This window comes from Haliotis rufescens, unplaced genomic scaffold, assembly GCF_023055435.1.
Source record: "Haliotis rufescens isolate VD_foot unplaced genomic scaffold, xgHalRufe1.0.p SCAF_8, whole genome shotgun sequence".
In the NCBI taxonomy this organism is placed as follows: domain Eukaryota; kingdom Metazoa; phylum Mollusca; class Gastropoda; order Lepetellida; family Haliotidae; genus Haliotis; species Haliotis rufescens.
The window spans coordinates 32,089,369-32,101,493 of NW_025964372.1; the positions used below are offsets into that span (position 1 = coordinate 32,089,369).

General features: G+C 42.0%; 1 protein-coding gene across 2 annotated transcripts in view; it reads left to right on the forward strand.

The window, feature by feature from the left end:
- The window catches only part of LOC124115981 (exonuclease mut-7 homolog), a 39,303-nt gene that overhangs the window by 7,729 nt on the left and 19,449 nt on the right, over positions 1–12,125 (forward strand). For both annotated transcript variants that reach the window (XR_007219346.1, XM_048389175.1), the window contains exons 5-9: positions 851–948; positions 2,429–2,502; positions 3,193–3,231; positions 8,315–8,472; positions 11,481–11,664. Coding sequence is in view for 1 of the 2 variants with exons in the window: in XM_048389175.1 (XP_048245132.1) it covers positions 851–948; positions 2,429–2,502; positions 3,193–3,231; positions 8,315–8,472; positions 11,481–11,664 (553 nt within the window). In the remaining variant the exon portion in view is untranslated. The remainder of the gene's footprint in view (positions 1–850; positions 949–2,428; positions 2,503–3,192; positions 3,232–8,314; positions 8,473–11,480; positions 11,665–12,125) is intronic.

The following is a 12,125-nucleotide window of genomic DNA, read 5'->3' on the forward strand; positions in this document are numbered from 1 at the left end:
TCAATGTATGCTAAAACATTGAGTTTGAGATTAAAGGGTCTAAATGATTAGAAACAACACTTTGGCATGTATTCATGCTTGGGAATTCCTAGGGGTTTCCCTAGGAATGTGTAAGTAGTCCTGTCAGTGTTTTCGTTATTTCAAGAATACGGTCTCGTGAAAAACGTATGAATATCAATTTGTGTTGTTCATACACTTATGAGCGTCAATTTCGCGGTCACGTGACTGACCTCTCGTCCAATGGAAAAGCTGTAAACCGTGTAAACTTCATATTAACCAATTATTACAAGTTGGAGCAAGGAGACTCGAGGGTTTGGCACTGACTACATTGTTGTATGATTATGTCAGTATCTACGTGACCGCCTCCGTGGTCTTGTGGTAGAGCGTCTGCCCGGAGAGCGGAAGGTCCAGGGTTCGATCCCGGGCCGCGTCATACAAAAAGACGTTAAAAGATTGTACTTGTTGTTACCCTGTCTGGCGCTCGGCATTAAGGGGCTAAAACAAGGACTGGTCGGCTTGGAGTCAGTATACTGTGTCTGAGTGGGGTATTCATGTTAAACTGCGGCATGGTATCTCAGTGAGCTAGCACTATAAATCGGCATCAGTCCGGACTAGTACAAGCAGCCACACACACACACACACATACACGTGCATGCACATCGCTATATAAGTGCAATAATCTTGGACGCAACGTTAAACCTAATTTCACCTCACCTCACCAGTATCTATGCATATCCCATGCAACATTTAATGAACTTATTATAATGAATTCCAAAAGTTGCTAATCTGGATGACTTCACAAGGATCATTGCTGGCTGTATAAACAGGGTTCGACTGTCTGGTGTTTCAGGTCGGCCGGGGTTCAGAATGTGAAGAGAGACAAGCTTCAGAAAAAGACGCTCAGTAAGCTGGCTGTCCGACTGATGAAACTGTACCAGATCCCACAAGGTACATCCTCAGTTTGATGTGCAGAGTTACTTCCCTTTGCTGTACGATGATCCTATGATTGTGGGCTTTACTTCCAGACGTGCTCTAATATTGATTGGTTTGTCATGACATATGTGCTCATTGTATTCACTACTGCACTGTAGTGTTAAACAGACCTGCATTACTTTTGGCTGATGTGCGAGTTGACATGCCGTAATATAACGGAAGTACTTCTTTAAGAAGCACGTAGAAGTTGGAGTACAAAGTACTTGCTTGATAACCGAGTTAGAACCCACATCGAAACATCACTCCTAATTGTAATAAAGAATTTGTTCATCCATATAGTGTATCCTTACTTTTCTGAAATACTGTTCAAATCGGCATGAGAGAGTGAGTGAGTTTGGTTTTATGCCGCTTTTAGCAATATTCTAGCAATATCACGGCAGGGGACACCAGAAATGGGCTTCACACATTGAACCCATGTCGGGAATCGAACCTTGGTCTTCAGCGTGACTAGCAAATGCAGTAACCACTAGGCCACCCGACCGCCCTCAAATCGTCATGAAAGCTAAATACCGCTCTGAAGGTATATAATTGATACGCTTCATCTCTGTGTATAATATGACAAGAATAGAAGTGAGAGCCTGTAACTCACTCACTCACTCTGTGTACACCTAAAGGTCCTGAACACTATTTTGTCATATCATCCAAAACTGGTTTCCGCTTGAAAAGTCGTACTGAAATTGAATCAAAATGCTTTGTAGACCATTGTGACATCTTCTTTGATTGGTATTTAGAAGTTGGAGTACTAAGTAAGGATAAGAATTTATGGATAAACAACTTCATCCAACAAATCGTAATAAAGACGTTCATCCATAAATTCTTATCCATACATTGTGACATCATCGGTGACAATGATGTCACAATCAAATGACATCACTAATCCTTCTGCCACTAAAGCAGCTGTACTTTCTACACACAAGACATTGGTTATTACTGTTTACAAACTGAAAAGGTTGGAGGAATGAGTTTGGATGATAGATAGAATCTCACCATCATGTCTTTTCATATCAACATGATCAATATATCCACACATCTGTTAATAAAAGTTCTAAAATCCTTGGTAAGTCTTTGAGTTTTAACCTTTATTGACTCCTGTTGACATATTTCATATGAAAGACACTCAGGGGAGATAATTCCAACATCAGGGGTAGAATAGGTCTTCAGCAACCCATGCTTGCCGTAAAAAGGCGACTATGCTTGTCGTAAGAGGCGACTTTGGGGATCGGGTGGTCAGGCTTGCTGACTTGGTTGATGCATGTCATCCATCCCAATTGCGTGGATCGATGCTCATGATATCAAACTCTGGATTGTCTGGTCCAGATTCGATTATTTACAGACCGCCGTCATAGAGCTGGAATATTGCTGAGTGCGGCGTTAAACAACAAACCAACCAACCTTTTCATTTTGCAATATTCATGCTTTGAACTTTTCCTTTCAGAGCACTGTCCGAACATTTCCAATGCCCGAGGTGTTGGAGCTCTTAAATACCTGATGTACAAAAGATACATAGAGGTGAGATGCGGAGTTTTTTGTAGTCGTAAAGTAATTGATGTGTACAATGAATAATGGTTTACCATTTTGAATATGCATTTGTTCCAGGTATTAACACCATCATTTGGTGTCTAGTGTTTCCAGAGTGTCAAGTATTGGGTCCTGCCTCATGTTGGAATCCTCTGTGGAGATTCCAGGTTGGAATGTGCCAGAAGGGTAGCATTAATTTCCAACCCAGTATATTTGGTGCCACTGGTTCAGTCTTCAGGGGCATGGGTGGCCCAGTCGTCTAAGGTGCCACGATTCGCTTGCAGAGTTGCGTCCCTTGGCCATGCCAGAAACCTATGATTGTGGGTTCGAATCCTGGTTTGCCCTAATTATGTTTCTAGGTTTGTCAGCACCATACCCGTGCTCGTGGGTTTCACCGAAGCGTTAAAGGTCTAAGACCTGTATCACTTCGGGCTTTCCTCACACATTAAGCTGACACGCCGTGATATAACTGGAATACTGTTAAAAGTGGCGTTAAACCCAACCCATTCACACTCACTCAAATAGTCTTCTATGTTTGTCGTAAGAGGCGACTAACGGGATTGCTGACTTGGTTGATGCATGTCAATTGCATGGATTGATGCTCATGTTGTCAATCACTAGAGTGTCTGGTCCAGATTTGATTGATGTGGGTCCAATATGTATATCTTGTTTCTGTTACAGAAAACGTTTGGATCTGGTAGCTGGGACGAAATGGTGAAGGTGGGTAATTCATGTTTGCCTTCCAGTTTTCATAAAGCGTGTCGAAGTTGTCTGAGGTGGGTTTGGATCTCTAATATGCCCCAGTTACAACCCTAACCAGGGACCAGAGAACACAGACAAATGGTTTACGGGTTGTTACACCACACCAGGGACCAGACAACACAAACATAAATGGTTTATGGGTTGTTACACCACACCAGGGACCAGACAACACAAACATTGAGGGTTTACGGGTAGTTACACCACACCAGGAACCAGACAACACAAACATTAAGGGTTTACAGGTTGTTACACCACACCAGGGACCAGACAACACAAACATTAAGGGTTTACGGGTTGTTACACCACACCAGGAACCAGACAACACAAACATTAAGGGTTTACAGATTGTTACACCACACCAGGGACCAGACAACACAAACATAAAGGGTTTACGGGTTGTTACACCACACCAGGGACCAGACAACACAAACATAAAGGGTTTACGGGTTGTTACACCACACCAGGGACCAGACAACACAAACATAAAGGGTTTACGGGTTGTTACACCACACCAGGGACCAGACAACACAAACATAAAGGGTTTACAGATTGTTACACCACACCAGGGACCAGAAAACACAAACATTAAGGGTTTACAGATTGTTACATCACACCAGGGACCAGACAACACAAACATTGAGGGTTTACAGGTTGTTACACCACACCAGGGACCAGACAACACAAACATAAAGGGTTTACGAGTTGTTACATCACACCAGGGACCAGACAAGACAAACATAAAGGGTTTACAGATTGTTACACCACACCTGGGACCAGACAGCACAAACATAAAGGGTTTACGGGTTGTTACATCACACCAGGGACCAGACAACACAGACATAAATGGTTTACAGATTGTTACATCACAACAGGGACCAGACAACACAAACATAAAGGGTTTACAGATTGTTACATCACACCAGGGACCAGACAACACAAACATAAAGGGTTTACGGGTTGTTACATCACACCAGGGACCAGACAACACAAACATAAAGGGTTTACCGGTTGTTACATCACACCAGGGACCAGACAACACAAACATTAAGGGTTTACAGATTGTTACATCACACCAGGGACCAGACAACACAAACATTAAGGGTTTACAGATTGTTACACCACAACAGGGACCAGACAACACAAACATAAAGGGTTTACGGGTAGTTACACCACACCAGGGACCAGACAACACAAACATAAAGGGTTTACAGATTGTTACACCACACCTGGGACCAGACAACACAAACATAAAGGGTTTACAGGTTGTTACACCACACCAGGGACCAGACAACACAAACATAAAGGGTTTACAGATTGTTACACCACACCAGGGACCAGACAACACAAACATAAAGGGTTTACGGGTAGTTACACCACACCAGGGACCAGACAACACAAACATAAAGGGTTTACAGATTGTTACACCACACCTGGGACCAGACAACACAAACATAAAGGGTTTACAGGTTGTTACACCACACCAGGGACCAGACAACACAAACATAAAGGGTTTACAGATTGTTACACCACACCAGGGACCAGACAACACAAACATAAAGGGTTTACGGGTAGTTACACCACACCAGGGACCAGACAACACAAACATAAAGGGTTTACCGGTTGTTACACCACACCAGGGACTAGACAACACAAACATAAAGGGTTTACAGGTAGTTACACCACACCAGGGACCAGACAACACAAACATAAAGGGTTTACGGGTTGTTACATCACACCAGGGACCAGACAACACAAACATAAAGGGTTTACAGATTGTTACACCACACCAGGGACCAGACAACACAAACATAAAGGGTTTACAGATTGTTACACCACACCTGGGACCAGAAAACACAAACATTAAGGGTTTACAGATTGTTACATCACACCAGGGACCAGACAACACAAACATAAAGGGTTTAGAGGTAGTTACACCACACCAGGGACCAGACAACACAAACATAAAGGGTTTACAGATTGTTACATCACACCAGGGACCAGACAAGACAAACATAAAGGGTTTACGGGTTGTTACATCACACCAGGGACCAGACAACACAAACATAAAGGGTTTACAGGTAGTTACATCACACCAGGGACCAGACAACACAAACATAAAGGGTTTACAGATTGTTACATCACACCAGGGACCAGACAACACAAACATAAAGGGTTTACAGATTGTTACATCACACCAGGGACCAGACAACACAAACATAAAGGGTTTACGGGTTGTTACACCACACCAGGGACCAGACAAGACAAACATAAAGGGTTTACAGATTGTTACATCACACCAGGGACCAGACAACACAAACATAAAGGGTTTACAGATTGTTACATCACACCAGGGACCAGACAACACAAACATAAATGGTTTACGGGTTGTTACACCACACCAGGGACCAGACAAGACAAACATAAAGGGTTTACGGGTTGTTACACCACACCAGGGACCAGACAACACAAACATAAAGGGTTTACGGGTTGTTACACTACACCAGGGACCAGACAACACAAACATAAAGGGTTTACAGATTGTTACACCACACCAGGGACCAGACAACACAAACATAAAGGGTTTACGGGTTGTTACACCGCTCCAGGGACCAAACAACACAAACATAAAGGGTTTACAGATTGTTACACCACACCAGGGACCAGACAACACAAACATAAAGGGTTTACAGATTGTTACATCACACCAGGGACCAGACAACACAAACATAAAGGGTTTACGGGTTGTTACACCACACCAGGGACCAGACAAGACAAACATAAAGGGTTTACAGATTGTTACATCACACCAGGGACCAGACAACACAAACATAAAGGGTTTACAGATTGTTACATCACACCAGGGACCAGACAACACAAACATAAATGGTTTACGGGTTGTTACACCACACCAGGGACCAGACAAGACAAACATAAAGGGTTTACGGGTTGTTACACCACACCAGGGACCAGACAACACAAACATAAAGGGTTTACAGATTGTTACACCACACCAGGGACCAGACAACACAAACATAAAGGGTTTACGGGTTGTTACACCGCTCCAGGGACCAAACAACACAAACATAAAGGGTTTACAGATTGTTACACCACACCAGGGACCAGACAACACAAACATAAAGGGTTTACGGGTTGTTACACCGCTCCAGGGACCAGACAACACAAACATAAAGGGTTTACAGATTGTTACACCACACCAGGGACCAGACAACACAAACATAAAGGGTTTACGGGTTGTTACACCACACCAGGGACCAGACAACACAAACATAAAGGGTTTACAGATTGTTACACCACACCAGGGACCAGACAACACAAACATAAAGGGTTTACGGGTTGTTACACCGCTCCAGGGACCAAACAACACAAACATGTCATGATTAAGAAACATTTTTTCAATACATGTTACAATAGAAGTCGTATGTTAATAGTTTTTCTACAACTGCTGTGAAAAATCTTTTGGGGCACTAAATCATGTCACAAATGTAGTGTGATATAACAGATTATTATTGAGCATTATTCCCCTTGTTATAGTCTTGTTTTATATATAATCAACTTACATGCTATGGACCACACAAGTTCCCATGCCCCCACTCACTCCAGCACAGTGCAACTTGTGTCAGTAAGTCTGCTGTCGTCCTTCACAGCACAGCACAGTGTGGTCAGTCAGGTGTTTGGGGCCCTGGCTTGGCCTGTGATTGGGCCTGCTATTGTCCAGCAATTTAGTCCACATGACACTGCCTTAGAAGATTGAGTTAAAAATATCACAACAGGGTTTTATCTAGGATTTGGTAGGCATATTATGAAAAAAATATTGATATTGTTCAAAATTGGATTTTTTTTATATTCATATTTTCGTACAATATACATTGATATATATTTTTTGGAAAATTTTAATTTAGAATGGGATGTTTTACTGTCATTTGATCAGGCCTAGATAAGTCTCTGCAGAATGTTTCACTGGTCCAAGGACAAGTGACATATCATTCACCTACAATAAAAGTTTGTTTTTACTGCTCAAAAGAAGTTAAAGACATGATTCTTTCATTTTACATTTCATCACATTTCCCCCATCACACAGTGGCCATATAATTTGCGAGTCTCTTGCTGGGATTAGAACCATGATCCGTCAGACACCTTGTCCACATGCCCCAAAGAGAAAAGAGTGACAATTACCCATGACCCTGTTATGTTGGTGTACTTGCTCAACATAATTAATTTATGGCGTTTTTATCAAAATATCCTTGTCAGTAATTTCTCATACCATCACTTAAGTTGGTTTTGATGATTTCTCTTCACACAGACCATGTTGTACAGGGGTTTCAAACTCCCAATTGCCTGACACCCGGGGCAAGTGAATTATAAAAATTTACTGTCACTACTTGTCTGTGGATAAGTTGAGGGCATCAAATCACTACTGAAATAAGCGAGTTAGTCTTGTTATTTTGCTGCATGTCATGTCAGGCTACATGAAATTTGCCTCCACCTGCCCAAAGGGGCACGGCTGGCCCAGTCGTCTAAGGCGCGGCAATTCTCTGTGCAGAGTTGCGTCCCTTGGGCACGCCAGAAACCTATGATTGTGGGTTCGAATACCCGTTCGCCCCCATTATGTTTCTTGGTTTGTCAGCACCAAACCAGTGCTCATTGGTTTTACCGAAGTGGTAAATGTCTGAGACCTGCATCACTTCGGGCTTTCCTTCCACATTAAGCTGACACGTCGTGATATAACTGGAATACTGTGTTAAAAGCGGCGTTAAACCCAACTCACTCACTCACTCCACCTGCCCAACTGTCTGGCAGATAATTTTAATACTACTTACAGTTCAGTTCTTAGATTCTCAGGAATGAATGGTTGCATTATTTCAACTGAATATTATTTTTTGTGATTTTTCAATATATGTAATCTCTGAATGCAGCAGGTAACTTTGAAATTTGGCAGGCAACACTTATGGGTCACCTGCCTGACTGTTGTTGGGTTTTGTAATTGTTTCAAACCCTGACTCATGCATTCACACTGTTTTAGAATGCAGTGGGGGAGAATGACTTCTTGAAGGAACAACTGGTAGAACAGCTCATGTGTTACAACGATCTCCCAGAAGCTGCCAAGTGGGCCATGATATATCACCTTGGTGATGACAAACTGCCCCATCCTGTCCGGGAAGCCAAGGAGAGGCTGGCCAGGTACGTACATGCCGTGCCTCTCAGCAAAATGTTCTGTAATGAGGATGAGGATGGATTGATGTTTGGTAATGTTGTAGAATATTCTAAATTAATGTTCTTTATTTGTCTGTGTCCCAGTTATCTAAGATACCACAAATTGCTGTGCAGAGTTGTCTCCCTAAATCATGTCAGAATCCTATGATTGTGGGTTTGAATCTCAGATTTGATCATTGTTTTTTCATCGCTCAAAAAGTGTTGATGGATTTAACAGGGGTCCGGAAAATTTAAAATCCCAATCGGACATTTGCATTTAGGCCACGCCCCCTTCAAATAGCGTATTTTAGTACGACTTTTCACACACATTACAAGTTTACGTATTCACAATATGATGAATTATGAATTATTTCAATTTAAATTGTTTAATTCACTGGACAATTAATAACAAATAATATCATTTTAGATTTACATGGAAAACATAAGTTTGTTTCTGTTATAATAACGATCTGTTAACGTAGTGAACGGTCTAATTAATATTCATGAGTTATATTCATGAGTCTGCTCAAGTGTACACGTTGTAACATTTGGATCGAGACTATTATCCCATATTTGGTTATCACGTGACCTCACGGGAAAAGTTTTTTTTTAAACTAAAGATTTTTTTAAAAACAAGACAGATAATTTAATCACAAATACTAAAATATCGTTGATAGCAATAGTTATTTGAATACGTTTTTCATCTGTACTTAATTATTGACCATAAAAAAATTGGATATCGATCGTCCGAGAAAGCAAAATGGCGGTCAATCAAGATTCAATATACGACTAGCTACTGAAAACAATAAAATCTGCAAATCCTCATTGTATGTCAACCGAGTGAAAGTCGTTAACCACGACTTACAAAATGATCGTCCAGACTTTGAGGGTTTGGCAGATCTGCTCGACTGATCTGCATCGGTCGACTGGCTGTCGTCACGCTTTCGCTTCTTGTCTGAGGTTACGTATCGTAGCATTGTGAGGATAATGAGGTACATCGATGATGCAAGGTGTTAATGTACAGTTGTAAACTCATTCAAATTAACAAGATGTTCTCAGTAATTAATCCTCGATTAATCGGTGTCAACTCAGTTTATTGCCTATTACAGTGATTGACCGATTGGACTATCATGTAGGTACGATGTATTTACAGCAATCAAAACAAACAAAGCTTGTCAGTGTAGTTAATCTTCATTGTGTTGCAACTGCAGACAGAAACTGCTCAGTCCTAACTGTTGATCATGTCCGGTCAAAATTTAAGAATGTCCGGACAATACTTTTTAAAATGTCCGGTAAGCAATATTTTAAAACGGACATTTGAGATTCCCAATCGGACATGTCTGGCGCATATGACGGTTTCCGGACCCCTGGGATTTACCAAAGTGGTATTCATCCGAGATCCCTCCAAACTTTGCTGACACACTCGGACATAACTGAAATAGTGTTCAAAGAGTCATAAAGCACAATGCCCTCCCACATTTGCAACTTAATAGTAAGCTGGGTACACAGTAACCCATGATAGTGTCAAAACACATGATAAGTATTCTACTAAGAATTTGGATCTGATTGGTCAATCAGAGGCCATTAAATCACAAAAAAAAACCTCTGATTGAAACAGCTGGTTAGATGGTCCATCACCGCAGAAGCTACTATTCATAGAATAGTACTTTTTTTCAGTCATTGTCTGTAGGCATATTTAAATAATTATATCTACAGTTATAGGTTACAAAATGCAAAGTTGAGGTTATTACAATATTTAAAGGATGTGTGGCAAACATGATAGAAGTCAACAAAGAGAATGTATTTTAAGTTTTGGGGAGAACAGAGAGCTTGGAATTTGACGCTTTTCTATATATTACTGTGAAGTCACACTTTTTGCCTCACAATGCGCAATGTGACGTCATACTGGCAAGTGTGGTGTAGAATGAAAGCTTTGCAAAGCTTGCTTAGTTTTGTTTAGGGGTTCTCACCTCATGTTGTTGTGCTTATATGCTTTCAATGCCTGTCATATGTTCGAGGGCGGTCGGGTAGCCTAGCGGGTAAAGCGTTCGCTCGTCACGACGAAGACCCGGGCTCGATTCCCGACATGGGTACAATGTGTGAAGCCCATTTCTGGTGTCCCCTGCTGTGATATTGTTGGAATATTGCTAAAAGCGGCGTTAAACCATACTCACTCATATGTTCCAGTGAAGTATTACGGTATAAACAAACTGCTTGAGCATGTACAGCGCCATATTTTGTTCAATTGCTGTTGTGTTTGATTTCGTAATTCAGATCGTCAACCCACTCAAAACACTGTCCAGACTCAACCCATGCCGCTTCACACATTATATATGCTGACACCAAAGGGTTCGCGATTTTTTAGTCATGGTACAATGGAGATAAACATACTGTGTTTTCAACGTAGAGCTAGGTTACCTTCTGTTTTAACCCCGCTAAATTTAACGTTTGAAACCTCACGCTGTGCGTTCGATTCTAAGTTCCATTAAGCACGGTTAAATCTACAGGTAACAAAGCTGTACATTAAAAACACAGTATGTTTATTTCCAAATTAGCTCAACCAGTCATAGGATATAAAGCGATTCGCTGTGCAGAGTTGTGTCCCTTAGGCACGCCAGAAACCTATGATTGTGGGTTTGAATCCAGGTTTGCCCCGATTATGTTTCTAGGTTTGTCAGCACCATACCCGTGCTCATGGGTTTCATCGAAGTGGTAAACGTCTGAGACCTGCATCACTTCGGGCTTTCCTCCCACATTAAGCTGACAAGCCGTGATATGACTGGAATACTGTTAAAAGCGGCGGTAAACCCAACTCCCTCACTCACTCATAGGATATAAACTACTCCAAACAAGTTAAAGAACAGCTGATTTTTTTATGACTACTGTTAATCTGTCATGTGAATATTAACTTTAGTCATGAAACAATCGGCTGTTCTTTAACTTGTTTTGAATAGTATATGACATGTTGACTGGTGCGCTTGTTGCCATGGTTACAGTGAGCAACCCGGAGATGGCGCCACAGGAGGGTGGAATGATACAGGGGGAGAGAACTGGGATGATGACTGCTACACGGAGGAGGATCTGAAGAAGTACTACCATCCCCTGCGGGTTCCACACGAACAGATCACGCTGGTCGACACTCGTGACAAGCTCAACGCGTGTGTGGCCAGACTTAGTGTGGTAAGGTTCTGGTATAGTGCCGTCCGCTGGGTCTGTGTCTGTGTCTGTGTCTGTGTCTGTGTCTTTGTCTGTTTGTAAGTGTGTGGCCAGACTTAGTGTGGTAAGGTTCTGGTATAGTGCCGTCCGCTGGGTCTGTGTCTGTGTCTGTGTCTGTGTCTTTGTCTGTTGTAAGTGTGTGGCCAGACTTAGTGTGGTAAGGTTGTGGTATAGTGCTGTCCGCTGGGTCTGTGTCTGTGTCTTTGTCTGTTTGTAAGTGTGTGGCCAGACTTAGTGTGGTAAGGTTGTGGTATAGTGCCGTCCGCTGGGTCTGTGTCTGTGTCTTTGTCTGTTTGTAAGTGTGTGGCCAGACTTAGTGTGGTAAGGTTGTGGTATAGTGCCGTCCGCTGGGTCTGTGTCTGTGTCTTTGTCTGTTTGTAAGTGTTTGGCCAGACTTAGTGTGGTAAGGTTGTGGTATAGTGCCG